The sequence below is a fragment of the Oncorhynchus gorbuscha genome, linkage group LG11, assembly GCF_021184085.1.
Source record: "Oncorhynchus gorbuscha isolate QuinsamMale2020 ecotype Even-year linkage group LG11, OgorEven_v1.0, whole genome shotgun sequence".
Classification (NCBI taxonomy): domain Eukaryota; kingdom Metazoa; phylum Chordata; class Actinopteri; order Salmoniformes; family Salmonidae; genus Oncorhynchus; species Oncorhynchus gorbuscha.
Window position 1 is genome coordinate 29,036,903 of NC_060183.1, and position 19,904 is coordinate 29,056,806.

Sequence of the window (19,904 nt, forward strand, 5' to 3'; positions counted from 1 at the left end):
CATTTTAGATATTTTTCCTGTTTCTTCTTTCATGTACTGATCATTATGAACCATAGTTATAAACTGGGTCTGAAAACCAACGTGGAGATGAAGATTAACCAAACTGCACTGCCAACCAATGTCCTCCTAGCTACCCACTCCATGGTCTCTTCCATAGCTATACGACTCAATCTGTCCCTGTCTGTCTGTGTGTGCCCATGTGCATGTACTGTATGTCCGTGGGTGATTGTGCGTGGACCAATTTTGTAACAGTTGTACAAAGCTTGTTAAGTTAACCTGTGTATATATTATACATAATATATTAAATTATTTGTTTTGAAATTTGCAGGTGACTTTATTGATTCTTTGGTCAAAGACTGGCATCTTCCATTAGATATAAAGAACCCCCCAATGTCATGTCATTCTTAGTCGTTGGCAACACCTGCAGTTAGAAAGTGTCTTTCTATCCGCATTCCGCATTTCAAAATGAGTCCGCTTCTTCTATATACAGTGCCTTGCGAAAGTATTCGGCCCCCTTGAACTTTGCGACCTTTTGCCACATTTCAGGCTTCAAACATAAAGCATATAAAACTGTATTTTTTGTGAAGAATCAACAACAAGTGCGTCACAATCATGAAGTGGAACGACATTTATTGGATATTTAAAACTTTTTTAACAAATCAAAAACTGAAAAATTGGGCCCCTTTACTTTCAGTGCAGCAAACTCTCTCCAGAAGTTCAGTGAGGATCTCTGAATGATCCAATGTTGACCTAAATGACTATTGATGATAAATACAATCCACCTGTGTGTAATCAAGTCTCCGTATAAATGCACCTGCACTGTGATAGTCTCAGAGGTCCGTTAAAAGCGCAGAGAGCATCATGAAGAACAAGGAACACACCAGGCAGGTCAGAGATACTGTTGTGAAGAAGTTTAAAGCCGGATTTGGATACAAAAAGATTTCCCAAGCTTTAAACATCCCAAGGAGCACTGTGCAAGCGATAATATTGAAATGGAAGGAGTATCAGACCACTGCAAATCTACCAAGACCTGGCCGTCCCTCTAAAATTTCAGCTCATACAAGGAGAAGACTGATCAGAGATGCAGCCAAGAGGCCCATGATCACTGGATGAACTGCAGAGATCTACAGCTGAGGTGGGAGACTATGTCCATAGGACAAAAATCAGTCGTATATTGCACAAATCTGGCCTTTATGGAAGAGTGGCAAGAAGAAAGCCATTTCTTAAAGATATCCATAAAAAGTGTTGTTTAAAGTTTGCCACAAGCCACCTGGGAGACACACCAAACATGTGGAAGAAGGTGCTCTGGTCAGATGAAACCAAAATTGAACTTTTTGGCAACAATGCAAAACGTTATGTTTGGCGTAAAAGCAACACAGCTCATCACCCTGAACACACCATCCCCACTGTCAAACATGGTGGTGGCAGCATCATGGTTTGGGCCTGCTTTTCTTCAGCAGGGACAGGGAAGATGGTTAAAATTGATGGGAAGATGGATGGAGCCAAATACAGGACCACTCTGGAAGAAAAGACCTGAGACTGGGACGGAGATTTGTCTTCCAACAAGACAATGATCCAAAACATAAAGCAAAATCTACAATGGAATGGTTAAAAAATAAACATATCCAGGTGTTAGAATGGCCAAGTCAAAGTCCAGACCTGAATCCAATCGAGAATCTGTGGAAAGAACTGAAAACTGCTGTTCACAAATGCTCTCCATCCAACCTCACTGAGCTTGAGCTGTTTTGCAAGGAGGAATGGGAAAAATGTTCAGTCTCTCGATGTGCAAAACTGATAGAGACATACCCCAAGCGACTTACAGCTGTAATCGCAGCAAAAGGTGGCGCTACAAAGTATTAACTTAAGGGGGCTGAATAATTTTGCACGCCCAATTTTTCAGTTTTTGATTTGTTAAAAAAGTTTGAAATATCCAATAAATGTCATTCCTCTTCATGATTGTGTCCCACTTGTTGTTGATTCTTCACAAAAAAATACAGTTTTATATATTTGAAATGTGGCAAAAGGTCGCAAAGTTCACGGCGGCCGAATACTTTCGCAAGGCACACAACTGTAAGAATTCACATTTTCCGACCATATTTATTTGAAATCATTAACCCAACAAAGGCTGTTCATATAACAATAGCTTGAAAAATTATTATCTTTCAACCATTGACTAAGTAGAATAATTTCTCCTTACATATCAACTGAACATTGTCTATCTCTTGTGTACATTCTGGAGCAATTGCCAGTGCACTCATTTCCAATTCTGTGTCCCACTGAAATCATTGGATCAAATATAATCTGGGAAAAGTGCTTATTCATCCCAATTATTTATTTGAAAACAATTCTGTGATTTAAGATGAAATAGCTATAAATTAAATCATGATTTATTAGTGTTATTGAGGGGACAAGGAATAGAAGTGGATCAGGGTCCCGTATTCAAAGTGTCTCAAGAATAGCAGCGTCTGATCTCAAATCATTATGATGACCTCCTTCCACTATGATCTAAAAGGCAAACTGATCTTATGTCAGTACTCTTTGTGAATACGGGACCAGGTCCTTCAACCTGAAGGTTAAAAGAACAGCACAGCATGTGATACATTTTTCATTTAAACATGTTCACGTTTCTCCCAATACTTGAGCAATGTACATAACAGTACTGAAGAGAGTGAGAGACTTTCTCCTCCAATAATGTCCTATAGGACTGCCAACAACTTCTTCCAGTGGATTCATGTGGAAATACACAACCTCCATTGTCCCATATATGTTTGTGCTGTCTCCTATGGTCATTGTCACACCAATGACCATAGGAGTTTGCAAGACACCAAAAACAGATCTGCTAACGACCTCCGTTGTCCCATAGAGTCCTATTGAAATAAAAAAGAAATACTTCTTCCTCCAATGGATTCCTAAGGGGGGGATATGGGACTACTTTGTGGTCCGTTGGCTTCAAGTAGAGATACGGGCCTTCTTTTGGCCCTTCCGCAATAGAAAGACTATGCCCTGAGCCACCAGGGGCCACAGCAGCAGAAGCAGCATCGTCCGTCCTGATACTTCAGGGAACGGCCACCAACTCTCCTCCTGAGAAGAACATATGGGACATTTAGGGTGACAAACCTTAAAACGTACAATATTCTAATAAGGAATTAATTCATAACTGATGTAGAGGATGTGTCGGCTTTTGTTCCAACCAAGTATTAACATGCCCAATCTGTCTTGGTTAGTTGAACCAAGTGTGTTCAAATTGTATTTGTCACATGCGCCCGAATACAACAGGTATAGATAGAATGAAATATTTACGTACAAGCCCTAAACCAACAATGCAGTTAAGATACATCGGCTGCGGAGAGCGTGATCACACAGTCGTCCGGAACAGCTGATGCTCTCATGCATGTTCAGTGTCACTAGTCTCAAAGCGAGCATAGAAGTAATTTAGCTCGTCTGGTAGGCTCGTGTCACTTTGTAGTCTGCAATAGTTTGCAAGCCCTGCCACATCCGACGAGCTTCAGAGCTGGTGTAGTATAATTCGATCATAGTCCTGTATTGACGCGGTTGATGGTTCGTTGGAGGTGAGATTTCTTATAAGCTTCCGGGTTAGAGTCCCGCTCCTTGAAAGTGGTAGCCCTACCCTTTAGCTCAGTGTGGATGTTGCCTGTAATCCATGGCTTCTGGTTGGGGTGTGTACTAGGGATGCACCGATATGACATTTTTGGCCGATACCAATATCCGATATTTTCCTTGCCAAAAAAACGATACCGATAACTTTCGGTTAACCTTTAAAGCATTCTGATACAGTTAAATAGTGCGCTCATCCGGGTTTGGCCGTCATTGTAAATAAGAATTTGTTCTTAACGGACTTGCTTAGTTAAATTAAGGTTACACACACCACACAGACCAAAACGTTATTTTGTTGCCATTTACATATGTCCCCAAACCTATTTCTTTCACTTACTTGCTGTGCTGTTTCGTTGTTCATTCATTTAATTCTCAACCAGTTTCAGCTCTGTTTGTCTTCCCCGGTGCGCACTGTCACTGTGTCCGTTTCCACCTTGTCCAGCTGTGTATGTAACAATTTACGTAAACTCAGTTTTTTGTCTGCATCGAAGTAGCGGTCCTTGTACCTAGCATCGAGCATGGTGGTGACACAGTGAAGAGGCTCAGAGAGAATACCACCAAATTACTTGTCCACAGCTTTGAGTACTTTTGTAAGTTAACCCCACAGTCTGTGTCAGCAGTTTTGTTGAGAAGGTGTTTCAAGGGGGTATAATGTCTGCTGCAGATGCAGTTGATTAGCTTATTTCTCAAGTCAGTTGTTCGAATGGTGCTAGGAGTGTGTTCATGTTTCCAAGTTTCAAACATGTTCTCAAATGCCATTGAAATGGCAGCAGCGGTATGAGAACCAGCACATTCTTAAGCTTGCAATACGGCTTTCCTCAGTACGAAATCCTCGTCGACCCACTGTGCTGTCAGACTCAGCATGCTCACGGGGCTGACATCGGTAGTCCAAATGTCAGTCGTGAAGCTAATAGCTGCGATGCACATAGCACATAGCTCAAAGATGTGTGTTTCAACAATACTGTGTAACTCCAGTGGGGTAACATCTTAAAAATAGTGTGTACCGGGGCTCGACCAGTCGGTGAAAGCCAACAGCATCCACGACAGAGGACGGTTGATTGTCAGGGGCAATGAATTCCATTATCTTGGCGTTAATGGATTTCGCCTTTGAGTTGTCTTCCTGAAATGTTCTTACTCTTTCAAATGACTAATCGACTTGAACTTGTTTAGTTGTTGGAAATGTGTGCTTAGTATTTTTCTGTCTTTATTCTGTGTAGCGCTGTACTCACGTTATATAGGTATGCACGTCAGCTTTGACGTTGGTTTTGCACATCAGTGTTAAACTAGACATCGGGCCGATACCGACATTATTAGCTAGTATCGTCTGATTCCGATATGCTCACCGATATATCGTGCATCCCTAGTATGTACGTACAGTCACTGTGGGGACGACGTTATCGATGCACTTATTGATGAAGCCATCGGAAGAATACCGGAACTTATTCTAGTCTGTGCTAGCAAAACAGTCCTGTAGCATAGCATCTGCTTCATCTGACCACTTTTTTTAGACTGGTGCTTTAAATTTTGCTTGTAAGCAGGAAACAGGATATAATTATGGTCAGATTTGCCAAATGGAGGGCGAGGGAGAGGTTTGAAAGTGCCTCTGTGTGTGGAGTAAAGTGGTCGAGAGTTTTTTCCCTCTGGTTGCACATTTAACATGCTGGTAGAAATTTGGTCAAACGGGTTTAAGTTTCCCTGCTTTAAAGTCCCTGGCCACTAGGCGCGCTGCCTTTGGATGAGCGTTTTCCTGTTTGCCTATGGCGGTATACAACTCAATGGGTGCGGCCTTAGTGCTAGCATCGGACTGTGGTGGTATGTTGACAGGTACAAAAAATACAGATAAACTGTAGGTAGATAGTATGGTCTACAGCTTATCATGAGGTACTCTACCTCAGGCGAGCAAAACCTCGAGACTTCCTTATATATCGTGCACCAGCTGTTGTTTAAAAATATACATAGACCCCCTCCCCTTGTCTAACCAGAGGCTGCTGTTCTATCCTGCCTATACAGTGTATAACCCGCCAGCTATATGTTATTCATGTAGTCGTTCAGCCACGACTCAATGAAACATAAGAAATTGCTGTACCTGTTGGTAGGATATACATGCTTTTAGTTTGTCCAATTTATTATCCAGTGATTGTACGTTGGCCAATAGTATCGATGGCGACGGCAGATTAGCCACTCGTCGGCGGATCTGATCTCCTTCCGCGATATCTTTTTCGTCTCGTTCTCCTGCGAATGACGGGGATGAGGGTCTGTTCAGGTGTCTGGAGTAAATCCCTCTTGTCCGACTCATTAAAGAGAAATTCTTCGTACAGTTCAAGGTGAGTAATCACTGTTCTGATTTCCAGAATGTCTTTTCGGTCATAAGAAATGGTAGCAGCAACATTATGTACAAAATAAGTTACAAACAGTGCTGGGCCTGGGGGAAAAACCCTGCACACCCTTTACAGTAGCTCTCCAGGACCTGAGTTTTTGACCACACGACTGTAGCTGTACAAACCACAATGAGCATATTGCCAAAAGCTAGATAGACAAAGATAAATAGATGCACATTGAATTTTCAGATAACCCCACACTCTTACCTCTGATTGGGCAGCTGAGGCAGCACACTGAAGACATGGTCTCCAGTCTGAATTCTGGGCCTGGTGGTGGGATACATTGGTGAATACACAAATATACTCCAATACCTTTAAATATATGAAGGTATTCAACATACATTTGAATAAATTTGTATTTGACCAAGGTCTAGAACGTATAAGAAAGAACATGTCAAAGTACAGTAGCTACAGTTGGTGAAGTAACTAGTTACTACCATCTTGCCTGTGGATGGAGGGCAGCAGCACACGCGGTAAGCTTTACCTGAATAACTGGGCCTGTGAGCATATTGCTCCAATAAAACAGCTCTATTTTTGCATTTAAGCCTCAGTTTTGGATTTATTCCAATTTTTCAATAGTGTTCAGGTCTCCATATCTTCAAGCATACTGATGGCCACATTAATTATAGGACAACATGGGAGAATGATGATCCAAAACAGGCAGCGCATTCTCAGTATATCAGGAGAAGCCCATATTTCCGATGACTAACGCTAATACATCCTGACAAAATATGCCATACGACTGGCCTGCAAATGTGCCTATCTGCACCGTGTAAATTGTAAACAGTAGCCTAGACCCATAGCCGATGCAAAATTTTGACTATACAGGCCAGGCCTGTGGGTAGATGCATTAGGCTATATTTTGGATTATAAACTGTGTGGTTCGAGTCCTGATTGGCTGACAACCATGGTATATCAAACCGTATACCACAGGTACAACAACTTATTTTTACTGCTCCAATTACATTGGTAACCAGTTATAATAGCAATAAGGCACCTCGGGGGTAAGGGCTGTGTCCCCGTCATCTCAAATTACAAATTCGCTGCAGTAGGTCCAGCTAGCCTGTATTCTGTTTTAAAAAGAACTAGCAAAATATCATAAATAAATTAATCAAATTTGTAAAAAATATAATAATAATATACACTGCTCAAAAAAATAAAGGGAACACTTAAACAACACAATGTAACTCCAAGGCAATCACACTTCTGTGAAATCAAACTGTCCACTTAGCAAGAAACACTAATTGACAATAAATTTCACATGCTGTTGTGCAAATGGAATAGACAACAGGTGGAAATTATAGTCAATTAGAAAGACACCCCCAATAAAGGAGTGGTTCTGCAGGTGGGGACCACAGACCACTTCTCAGTTCCTATGCTTCCTGGCTGATATTTTGGTCATTTTTGAATGCTGGCGGTGCTTTCACTCTAGTGGTAGCATGAGACGGAGTCTACAACCCACACAAGTGGCTCAGGTAGTGCAGCTCATCCAGGATGGCACATCAATGCGAGCTGTGGCAAGAAGGTTTGCTGTGTCTGTCAGCGTAATGTCCAGAGCATGGAGGCGCTACCAGGAGACAGGCCAGTACATCAGGAGACGTGGAGGAGGCCGTAGGAGGGCAACAACCCAGCAGCAGGACCGCTACCTCCACCTTTGTGCAAGGAGGAGCAGGAGGAGCACTGCCAGAGCCCTGCAAAACGATCTTCAGCAGGCCACAAATGTGCATGTGTCTGCTCAAACGGTCAGAAACAGACTCCATGAGGGTGGTATGAGGGCCCGACGTCCACAGGTGGGGGTTGTGCTTACAGCCAAACACTGTGCAGGACGTTTGGCATTTGCCAGAGAACACCAAGATTGGTAAATTCGCCACTGGCGCCCTGTGCTCTTCACAGATGAAAGCAGGTTCACACTGAGCACATGTGACAGACGTGACAGAGTCAGGAGACGCCGTGGAGAACATTCTGCTGCCTGCAACATCCTCCAGCATGACCGGTTTGGCGGTGGGTCAGCCATGGTGTTGGGTGGCATTTCTTTGGGGGGCCGCACAGCCCTCCATGTGCTCACCAGAGGTAGCCTGACTGCCATTAGGTACCGAGATGAGATCCTCAGACCCCTTGTGAGACCATATGCTGGTGCGGTTGGCCCTGGGTTCCTCCTAATGCAAGACAATGTTAGACCTCATGTGGCTGGTGTGTGTCAGCGGTTCCTGCAAGAGGAAAACATTGAGGCTATGGACTGGCCCGCCCGTTCCCCAGACCTGAATCCAATTGAGCACATCTGGGACATCATGTCTCGCTCCATCCACCACAGACTGTTGCACCAGACTGTCCAGGAGTTGGCAGATGCTTTAGTCCAGGTCTGGGAGGAGATCCCTCAGGAAACCATCCGCCACCTCATCAGGAGCATGCCAAGGCGTTGTAGGGAGGTCATACAGGCACGTGGAGGCCACACACACTACTGAGACTCATTTTGACTTGTTTTAAGGACATTACATCAAAGTTGGATCAGCCTGTAGTGTGGTTTTCCACTTTAATTTTGAGTGTGACTCCAAATCCAGACCTCCGTGGGTTGATAAAGTTGATTTCCATTGATAATTTGTGTGATTTTGTTTGCAGCACATTCAACTATGTAAAGAAAAAATAAGTATATTTAATTCATTCAGATCTAGGATGTGTTATTTTAGTGTTCCCTTTATTTTTTTTAGCAGTATATATATATATATATATATATATATATATATTATGATAATGCAAAGGCATAATATCAAATACATTTCTGGGGAAAGATTGAAGGGGGGAATAGTATGAAAGTGAGAGTGGTACAGCTTGTGCGATATAGTGTGAAGATGAAATTGACAACCATTTGGAACATAGAAATTACACGCAATAATAATAATATTGCAATAATACTATTTAGCCAAGACATGAAGGTTAAGAATGAGCTTTTAACTACACTAAGCATTTCTCTTTTGCCAAGATAATCCATCAATCTGACAGGTGTGTCATATCAAGAAGGTGATTAAACAGCAATATCATTACACAGTAGTATCTTGTGTTGGGGACAATAAAAGGCTACTCTAAAATGTGCAGTTTTGTCAGACAGTACAATGTCACAGATGCCTTAAATTTTGAGGAATTGTGCAATAGTCATGCTGACTGCAGGAATGTCCACCAGAGCTGTTGCCAGAGAATAACATTTCAATTTCTCTACAATAAGCTGCCTCCAATGTGGTTTTAGAGAATTTGGCAGTACTTTCAACTGGCCTCACAACCGCAGACCACGTGTATAGCGTCGTGTGGGCGAGCAGTTTGCTGTTGTCAACATTGTGAATAGAGAGCCCCATGGTGGCGGTGGGGTTATGGTATGGGCAGGCATAAGCTACGGACAATGAACACAATTGCATTTTATCTATGGCATTTTTTATGCACAAAAATACCGTGACCAGATCCTGAAGCCCATTGTCACGCCATTCATCCCCCGCCATCACCTCATGTTTCAGCATGATAATACACGGCCCCATGTCGCAAGGATCTGTACACAATTCCTGGAAGCTGAAAATATCTGTTCTTCCATGGCCCCTTCATACTCAGCAGACGTTACCCATTGAGCATGTTTGGAATGCTCTGGATCAACGTGTACGACAGCGTGTTCCAGTTCCCGCCAATATCCAGTAACTTCGCACAGCCATTGAAAAGTAGTAGGACAACATTCCACATGCCACAATTAACAGCCTGATCAACTCTATGCAAAGGAGATGTCGCGCTGCATGAGGCAAATGGTGGTCACATCAGATACTGACTGGTTCTGATCCACACCTACTTTCTTTTTTTTAAAGGTATCTGGAACCAACAGATACATATCTGCATTCCCATTCATGTGAAATCCATAGATTAGGGTCTAATGAATTGACTGATTTCCTTATAGGAACGGTAACTCTTTGAAATTGTTGCGTTTATATTTTTGTTCAGTATAGGTACATGATCTCTAGTCTTCACTATTGTCCTGCGCATTTACACACCTCCACTTGACTTTTAGCTCATCCTCTACTCTTGTGAAAAGCTAGGCTATAGTTGCACTCTAATATATTGGCAGCCTTGCACAATACACTATTGCTTCTAAAATAATAAGAACACTTTTGAGGATGCTCACACGTGTTTTTGTTTGATTTAGAAATGCACAGGACCAAGAAAAAATAGATATAAATGATTAGCCAGTTTAGGTCCATTAAGAAGTACATTGTACTAAACCTCTAGTTAAAACGTCTTTCATTCATGAATCTTTATGCCTTACTATGAATAATAATTGCAAGAAATTGGTAATTTAGGGGTGTTTCAATTCCTCTTTAAGATGAATGCACTAACTGTAAATCACTCTGGATAAAAGTGTCTGCTAAATTACTAAAATGTTTCATCTCCATGCTCTCTATTCAACTCTATGGATACATCAAATCATACCTACCTGTGCTGCGGCTAGTCTCTCCACTGCCTCCAGTCTCTCCATGACGCTCTGCATGTCCTCCCTGAGCCTCCGTAGGGCCAGCAGGATCTGCTGCTGCACCTGGATGTCCTGCAGCCTCTCAGCCCCTCCCTCTGAGCCGTCTCCTCCCCCTCGGCCAGCCCCTCCCCCTGCCCCCAGGGCCTCTCTCCCCGCCCGCCTGGGGCTGCCCTGGGGAACACCACCTAGGCATAGTGCATATGTGTAATTGGCATATATGCCACATGCACTTCACACACAACAGGAATACTTGCAAACACACACGTTCATTCACACACTCTCTCTGGCTCTAACACAATTACATAGAATTCTGTATCCCACCTCCGCTTTATCTGCACAGATTGAAAAATACTTAAAATGAAAATAATATGGTGGACTCACTATTAAGCTGGCTTTCACCTGTTCCACTTTTTTAGATCAGTGCAATGAAGGCGAAAAGGCAAGGAGAGGACAGATATTTTAGGAAAATGAGAGAAAGAGCCTTTAACTCACGTTCTCTCCATCCGTGGTCCCTCATCCCGTCTCTTCCTGCATCCCGACTCCTCCTCATGGGCGGTCCCCCTCCATCCCCCGCCCCCTCTCCACCTTGCCCCGCCCCCACCTGCGTTGCCTGGCAGACCGTCTCTGTGTGATTGGCTTGGACTGAGGAGGGCTCTGAGTAAGCATGGCCGTTATGGAGGCCGTTTGACTTGGGGACAACCTGTGTATAAACAAACAAACACACACATACAGAATACGGTCCTTTATTACATTTTACATTTAAGTCATTTAGCAGACGCTCTTATCCAGAGCGACTTACAAATTTGGATCCACTTATAAAGGACCCAGAGAACAACAACTTAGATTAAACTCGCATGCTTGTAAAGTCCCATTATTTCAGGCCCTACGGTACCTTGATATTGTCCAGCTTTTCCACAGAATCCACAGAGTCAATGAAGATCTCACTCTCTGAGTCGCTGGTCAACAACAACACCTCAGACGACCCCATGGCCTCAGACAGACCAAGCTCAGGAACAGGCTCTGGAAAGAGGAAGACTTGTACATTTGGCCCTGTGTAACCATTGTGAGACATATCAACAGTATGGTTAGGAGAAAGTCAGTTGTGTTGAATAGAAAATGCATCAAGTTAGCTACAAGTGGGTAAATATCCATTTGCCTATCCATCCATCCATCTGGTATGGGTTCTATGGAGTGACAGTATTTTCTTGCCTGGGTGTGCACATACTGTAGCTACCCTCCAGCCTGGCAGGATTTAGTTTCTTGAAACAGAGAGAGGTGAGCATGACTCTTACCCGGAGGTTCACTGGTGAAGGTGACTGGTTGTTGTTGTGTCTGACTGGGCACCTCTTCTGGGACGGGCACCTTCTCTGCGAGGGCCACCTCTCCCAGAGTAGGTACCTCCTCTTTGACGGGTTCTTCTCCTGGGACAGGCACCTGCTCCAGGGCAGGCTCTTCATCTAGTGCAGGGTCCTTATCTGGGACACGTTCGTCTTGGATAGCCCTCTCTTGTTCAACCTCCTTTGGACTGGCTGCCTTGTCAATGCCCTTAAAGTCTACGCAAGCACACACAGTAATTCAAAGTCCATTTGAGCATATTGTGACCTTATATGACGGATGCTCAGATAACATGCAGGGAATGTTTTCTTTCAACACCAACAATTCAGATTGTGGTCTAAAGTCCAGTAGTCCACTGACCTTCTCTCAGATGCAGCAGCTTGTCTGGTGGCCGGGGCATGTCGTGGATGACCACGTAAAGGGGCTCAAAGTGGTGGAACAGTGATGCAGTCTTCTCATTGATGGGCATTGTGTCAATCACCTACACAGGAGACATTCTTTCTCTCAGTTGGGGCTCTTTATGTAATTGCATGTATATGCTATAACATAACAATTCATTGTTATATGATGTACAGTATGCAGGAGGAATTGGTTAACTAAACAGGGTTTAGGGTTCATATCTCAGATCTGGCAGGACTGCTCAACTACAATACATGTTCTCTTTTCGATACATCATAATGAATATGATTACATTGACGGGACGGGAGGGTGACATGATCCTAGAAATTAACAATCATACTTTGAGATGTTTTGTGATTACGGGCCCCAAGGCTTTTATTCCCCTCCCCAAAAGAAGATACAGGGTGGTTGTGGTGTGCATGTTTATATTCAAAAGTAGACTCGGCGATGCACGCGGTAAACAGCAATTTCGTGTCGATTTCTGCAACAACTTAAGAGTGTTGAAGCGCGGGGCTAAACTTCTTTGCAGTTTTGGTCCCGTAGCTACTACGTTGTAGCAGCGTGAGCGCAGCGCACATGCGCAGAGACTCTGTGCGACCGTGTGAGGTCACAGTCTTGCATTGATCATCTCAATATCTGAGGTGATGCTCGTGGCAACGTCAAAACGCTGTCTACCTTCAGTCTAAACACATACAATATGATGGCCCACGGACCAACACTGGCCCCTGTGTATGTTGCTGACCAGTCCCTCTGATGTTTAGCCGGCACTGATTTAGACGGTTCTAGAGTGCTAGCTTTAATGTTAGCTGTTCCTGGTATAAAAGAAAAGGTAGAGAAGCACATATGTTTATTTGGATGTGCATGAAGGAGTAGGACTTCTCAGCTGTACCTCTTGTGCCACTTTCTTCATCTCATCCACGTACGCCACCATGGCACTCTCACTGCTCATCTCCCCTAATCGACTCCAGGCATCCCTATGGACACAAAACGACACCAAAACAGTGTTCTCTAGCGAACATCTCTCTGTACCATCTTCGTACCACCGTTAGTATATCATTTGAAAAAGAGCACCACCCAATGGACTACGAGTGAGGTGTTAGTTTGGTAAGGAACAATCACCGTTAAGAGAGGGAATAACTCCATGCTGTACAACAGCAGCACACGTGCACTTGAGAAGTAACAGTGAATAGTAAGGGATTGTGACAAGTGTCAGCAGTTGTCGTGCCAGTTCAAACGTTAATGAGCCAAAACCACGCCTGGTGTGGAGGCGCCTGCCAACTGAAAAACTCAACTAGTTTGGCTCAAGGTAGAAATTGTCCCTAACCACAGATCTTGGATCAGATTACACTCCTACATTGTCACCTACTAAATATGTACATTCACCCACGCAGACACACATATACAGCCTCTCATATCCACTTGTGCAGACACACACTCACCATTTATAGCGACCGACTGGGTCCCAGAAGCCTGGTCGAGACACTGTGCAGGGTCCACACACCGCCTGCTTGTACAGGCAGTAGAACCGCAGCATCACTTCATAGGGGGGCCGGTAGGCACCTGCAAGAGTTACTCAGTTGTTATACAGTGTCTATTACACTTTGGTTGACCTACATGGAGGTAAGCATTGTGCAAAAGAGTAGCTGAGTAGCTGATCAATAATATCACTGGTTGGGCCTAATGAGCTTTCAGCTAAGCACTCAAATTGAGCTTTGTTTACAAAACACAACAACTAATTATATGCCTATACACTGCCAATTCTGCTATATGATATCATAGGTATTAAATAGATATAGGTTATGTCCCTGTATACTAGTCGCCCACCACTTTTGGGAAGGTTTTGAATGACGTCGACAGCGGCCTGGAAGCGTTTCTGGTGGTCCACCGACTCTGCCATAACCGGAACTGGCATTGCAAACTGCCGTCTCTCTATGAGGGCACAGCCCTGTGGCATCCAACCGGGACAGCGACAAGGGACTGCTACGATGTCCTTCGCCAACTCAAACCAACGACGAATCAATAGGACTGAAACGAGCTGGAAAGGCACATAATTCGATGACATAACGACTGATATGGTAAGTTAGCAAGCCTGCTGCTGGTTCAAACACAATAACAAACAACATTGATAAGTATTGAGTCGCCAACAAGATTGAGTACCGACCGGTTAGTCCACTTGCCTTTTCTAGTTTGTGCCTCCGAATCTCTGCTCAAATCACAGCAGCACTGAACACGCTTGTAAAAACGTTGTTGACAAATATGAGATGGCAGGTTTTCAAGAACATTCAAAACGCCCAAATTACAGATATGCAAAGCTAATGTTGCAGATGATAAGTGTATTATTTGAGTTAAACGAATTAATAAAGTTGTTTGTCGAGACCATCAAAATCCTTTACTTCGTACAGTTGCAGAGTGGTCTTCCGCGTTGGGTCACATGACAACATGTGGCCACGCCCTCTCCAAAATGATTTGCGCGATGTGCCTGTCGGTGTAAAATAATAAATACATTTCTTGATTGGTTCAGTGTTAATAATGTTCATGCACAGTGCACACTATATAAGCAAATACAATAATACGTTGCAGCACCATTTTTTTTGTCAATTTTAGCAAGCTATTATTATTTTACAGTATTTAGAAGGGCTATTGTCATATACATGTATTTGTCAGAAAACTGTAAATGAAGGTATATATATATATATATATATATATATATATATATATATATATATATATATATATAAGCACGTATTATGTCAGTGGCACAAACGAGCGCTTCTATTGCCAAAAAATCACATGCTCTAAAAAAAATATTAATGTGTCTACAACTGCAATTTCTATCTAGCCAGGGCTAGGGGGCAATATTTTTCCAGGATTACGCCTATCCATTCTAACCTATACTGAACAATACTATAAACACAACATGTAAAGTGTTGGTCCCATGTTTGATGAGCTGAAACAAAAGATCCCAGAAATGTTCCATACTCACAAAAGGCTTATTTCTCTAAAATGTATTGCTCATCCCTGTTAGTGAGAATTCTCTCTTTTTTAAAACCTTTATTTAACTAGGCAAGTCAGTTAAGAACAAAATCTTATTTTCAATGACGGCTTAGGAACAGTGGGTTAACTGCCTTGTTCAAGGGCAGAGCGACAGATTTTTACCTTGTCAGCTCAGGCATTCTATCTTGCAACCTTTCAGTTACGAGTCCAACACTCTAACCACTGGGCTACCTGCTGCCAAGGTAACCCATCCACCTGACCGGTATGGCATATCAAGAAGGTGATTAAACAACATGATCATTACACAGGCACACCTTGTGCTGGGGACAATAAAAGGCCACTCTAAAATGTGCAGTTTTCTCACACAACACAATAACACAAATGTAACAAGTTTTGGGGAGCATGCAATTGGCATGCTGCCTGCAGGAATGCCCACCAGAGCTGTTGCCAGATAATTTAATGAAATTGAGGAGTATTTCTGTCTGTAATAAAGCCCTTTAGTTGGGAAAAACTGATTCTGATTGGCTGGGCCTGGCTTCCCAGTGGGTGGGCCCATGCGCTCCCAGGACCACCCATGGCTACGCCCCTGCCCAGTCATGTGAAAACCATTGATTAGGGCCTAATTAATTTATATCAATTGACTGGTTTCTTTATATGAACTGTAACTCAGTAAAATCATTGAAATTGTTACATTTTGCGTTTATATGTTTGTTCATTATATGAACAAGCCCTCCACTGTGCATGTCACAGGGTGTGGTTTGAAAAGCCAAAGTAAAAAGGTTAATGTTTTGACACAGTTCTTCAAGATTTTCTGACTGTGACAATCTAACCCATGCATACTAAAAACATATTTTTCCAGGAGGTATTCAAGCACAAGGGCAACAGAGCCTATAATTTCAATAGTTTCCTTATTACAGATAAATATTACTGTTAAATATTGTGTTTTCTTTTTTTCGTTTATTTTAATAAATGTGAATTCAAGATGCATTGGGCATAGTTAGCATCTGATCTCAGGATATAATAATTAGTTAACGTTCTCGTGCGCTTGTTCAGGTGCCTATTCATTACGCCAAATCTGTTGCAAAACGTTTCTTAAACGGAAGCAAACGGAACGAAACGGGGAGGGGCATACCCGAATGTTTCCAATAGAAACCCTCGTTTGGCGTTGCAAAACGTTGCAACGGTTTAGACTAATGATTACACCCCAGTTTGCCTCCAATCCGTGTGGCATGACATAATCAAAGATGGGCTGGCTGTTCAGTCTCGCTTTTGCTCCAAAGGAATAAAATCATGAGGCGCTGCAGTCTTGGAGAAAGCTAGCTAGCTCAGTTACGAACTAGCCTGCATGTTCTAGCAAGAACTTGATGCAGTCTAAAATCAAAAACAGTAAACTGTGCTATAATCTTTCGGCGGCCTTGAAAAGCTGAACTCGTTAAACAATAGGCGTATATAGCTAGCTAACTAACTAACGTTAGCTAGCTAGGGATAACCAGAAAGAGGGAGAGCTCAAAGCGGCAGCGTCTTTGATCATGCTAGGCAACGGCAAGAAACCCGTGAAGAATGGAGCCGGGACGTCCGAATCAAAGACTATCGACCCTCTTAAACATTTAGGTAAGCATTTGGCGAATTAACGTTAGCGATCTCAATGTGAAAGACATGTATATTTGGTAAACCGGTTCATAGCCCAGGTCTTTTCATGTAGTAGGCTGGCAGGACCGTTATGTCTGTATTCTCACAAACAACATAGCTTGCTACCGTTATCTATATCCCATCCCTGCCTTCCCATACATGCTTGGAGCCACGCGTTTTTGGGGTTGTGTTGTAACGTTAGTTCAATAATTTCTTTAGCTGGCTAACCATTAATAACTGGCACACACATTTCTACGGTGTCCACAATTCGTGCATACTATTTCACAAATAACAATACAGTAGGCTGAAATTACAGAAGGGAGAAGACGTTGATTAAAAAAATGGATCTGCAATTTACGCTGTTCTGAGATTAACGTTACATTGATGGGCTTCCAGTAGGCTATGTATTAACGCACCCGAAAATGAGGTAAAATCAGTAATCAAACCAATAATAATTGATCAGTGTAACATTCGTGATTAGAACGTTATCGGCATTTATTACATGGTAATTGACCTCTTGTGGTCCACACGCGTAATTTACATATTAGGGCTATAACTCAGGGGTTCTTGAAAGACGTTCTGTATTTTAAATTGTGTAAATAAGGGTGTTACTCAAAACAGAAATATATTTAAAATATACACAATTATTGTTTTGGAGATCCCCAATAAAAACATAACCATTCGATTAGAACGGTCAGCACTCTGACAGAGTTGACTTTAGACACAAATCGGATGGAGTTTTTTACGGAGTTAAAAACAACGAACATCTTCATTCAATTGCTATACACAGTAGCAATTTAGTTTTCTCCCCAGTTGCTTTATGATTGTAAAACCTAATTAAATGTAACATATTTGATCAAAAATTCATTTTCTGTCTTAATATGTCAGCCAGATAGAGTTGACAGTTTGTGGTTGTGACAATAGAATTAGGAATTAGAATACTAGAATGGACATGCACCTAATTATGATGGGATGAAAGGGCAGCTATTTTGGTCAGGTAGTTGGTCAAATGTAAAATTATGAATTTGAATAATTTATCTGCACTGTATGTTTGTTAGCTAGCCAGACAGTTTTAGAGGAATGATTAAATCATTAATTTGTCAAATTAACTGTATGCCAACATTCCATTCAAACAACGCAGTCAATCCTCCGCCATACACTGGCTGGAATCAGTTGATAGGACTTAGACAAGTTCTAAATGCAACCAGTACTAATATTGTATCATATAATAGCACACTGCTTTACAAGAAAACACAATTTAAGACATTCTGTTTACCTATATTTTAGAGGCTATTTATACAGGAAATTGGTATAAAACTGATATAAACTGTATTTATAATTATATGACTATATTTTAGGTTGACAATAATTATATTACATAATTGCTGGTATAACACATGCCTTACTTTTATTTTCCTGCATAAGTAAAATCAGGATTAGGCCTCACCTGCCATTGCAATGTCTCCCTGACCAAAAGGAATCAGTGGAAAACAGACGTTGCATTGACCAGATTGGCGCACATTCAACAAATCTTATCTATCAAAGTGGATATTTGTCAAAGCTGTTATGATTTATGTAATTTAACAGGCCCACAATATGTTTAATTAAGTCCTGTTTGGATATATTTGGCTGTTTTTGTTGCAATATATGTAGAAGTCTCTTTTCAGGGTTAGAAGAGACTGCTAATGCTAACTCCTGTTTGTAGAAGCTGGTTAGCATAGCTAGCATACAGAAATCGGTGGTGGTAGTCAGTCTTTTTTTGAACTGTTATGCAGTTGCTTGGTAACGATGACATAAACATGTGTTGTTGGGGTTGAAATCCATACAAGCTTTATACTTATGACTACATTATATTTAAAGCCAAAGAGGGCTATTGCAAGATCACAACATAATATCCTTTTTTAGTTAACCCTTTAATGCGTACAATCACGTATTTGTGATCATTGTTGCGTGATCTCTACAGCGTATGATCACAAATATGTGATTGGAGCAATAGCAACAGAAAGTATGATGCAACAAACAGCATTGTTGTCTGAAAAGCATCTAAACAATGTTTCACACTGATGGGAAATAAAGGTCTTCACAACTTTATTCCTCAATTTCACCTTTTTTTGTAAAAGATAAATGCGAACTTCATCATCCAATCATCACACGGAACACATCCACAGCTAAACTCAATTCATAAACCAGCCTAAATAACAGGTTGCGCTGACAAAAAAACGTAACATAATTTAGCGACCTAACAGCTCTAGACTTGTTTACAATGAACCACATCTCTGGAGAAAGGGAGAAATATAATATTGTTTAGAAAAGAGATGCGTGTCAGCTAAGCTAACAGCAGCTAAATTCTTCATGATTGTCAGCCAAGTTTATGTTTGACTTGGTGATTAACTCCCTTGTCCCAGAATTCCATTCATTATGAGAGGCAAATAAACAAAGCCAAAGATGGCTGCGTCCATTGCCTGAAAAATATTAACTTAGTTTAGCCACTTTTCAGCATATTACAAATCTTCCATGTACTTGTTACAATGTATACAAGTAATTTACCTATTTTCACAAAGCAAATCAAATTAACTCACAGATCATCACACCAAATTACAAGCCTACTGCCTAGCCTAACTGTAGCGTGAAAGCTAAACAGGGATAAACTATTAGTGGGGTTAATTTCATTATTGGGGGGGTTTTAATTCCAAGGGTTGTAGAAATGGGGAAAGGTATCGTGGGGGGATATGATGCAGGAAGTATTACTATGATGGGGGATTTACCAATAAATGGGGGGCAAATACAGGAGAAGTTTATACGCTAAATAAAAATAAAACCCCTGGAAAGGGGGCTCTGAGCTGGCAACCCTGAGGTAGGGAAAGGGGGATACCCAGTCAGTTGTACAACTGAATGCCTTCAACTGAAATGTGTCTTCCGCATTTAACCCAACCCCTCTGAATCTGAGAGGTGCGGGGGGCTGCCTTAATTGACATCCACGGCGCCCGGGGAACAGTGGTTTAACTGCCTTGCTCAGGGGCAGAATGACAGATTTTCACCTTTTCAGCTCGGGGGATTCG

The 19,904-nt window shown here is 42.1% G+C and overlaps 2 protein-coding genes across 3 annotated transcripts in view; one reads left to right on the top strand and one right to left on the bottom strand.

The window, feature by feature from the left end:
- Positions 1 to 2,077: 2,077 nt before the first annotated feature.
- On the bottom strand, positions 2,078 to 14,368 carry acbd4 (acyl-CoA binding domain containing 4). The gene is made up of 10 exons (XM_046367958.1): positions 14,047 to 14,368; positions 13,662 to 13,782; positions 13,112 to 13,196; positions 12,184 to 12,304; positions 11,781 to 12,041; positions 11,381 to 11,538; positions 10,977 to 11,188; positions 10,453 to 10,717; positions 6,201 to 6,260; positions 2,078 to 3,081 (listed from the first exon to the last, which is right to left on the bottom strand). Exons 1-10 carry the CDS (start codon positions 14,282 to 14,284, stop codon positions 2,950 to 2,952), a joined length of 1,653 nt encoding a protein of 550 aa, XP_046223914.1. The 5' UTR covers positions 14,285 to 14,368; the 3' UTR covers positions 2,078 to 2,949.
- plcd3b (phospholipase C, delta 3b) overlaps positions 14,144 to 19,904 on the top strand; it is a 62,046-nt gene continuing 56,285 nt past the window's right edge. Inside the window, exon 1 of one of the 2 annotated variants that reach the window (XM_046369284.1) lies at positions 14,144 to 14,297. Coding sequence is in view for 1 of the 2 variants with exons in the window: in XM_046369283.1 (XP_046225239.1) it covers positions 16,746 to 16,827 (82 nt within the window). In the remaining variant the exon portion in view is untranslated. Of the gene's footprint in view, positions 14,298 to 16,440; positions 16,828 to 19,904 lie in introns of those variants that run through there. The other variant, XM_046369283.1, reaches the window with a different exon arrangement.

What these genes read in the sequence shown, in the direction of transcription:
- acbd4 (XM_046367958.1), bottom strand. Translation starts at nt 14,284, where the DNA reads ATGTCATCGAATTATGTGCCTTTCCAGCTCGTTTCAGTCCTATTGATT. An exon ending in TCAAAACCTTCCCAAAAGTG is followed by an intron (nt 13,783 to 14,046) that starts GTGGGCGACTAG and finishes TAACTCTTGCAG; the next exon opens with GTGCCTACCGGCCCCCCTAT. An exon ending in GCTGCTGCATCTGAGAGAAG is followed by an intron (nt 12,042 to 12,183) that starts GTCAGTGGACTA and finishes GTGCTTGCGTAG; the next exon opens with ACTTTAAGGGCATTGACAAG.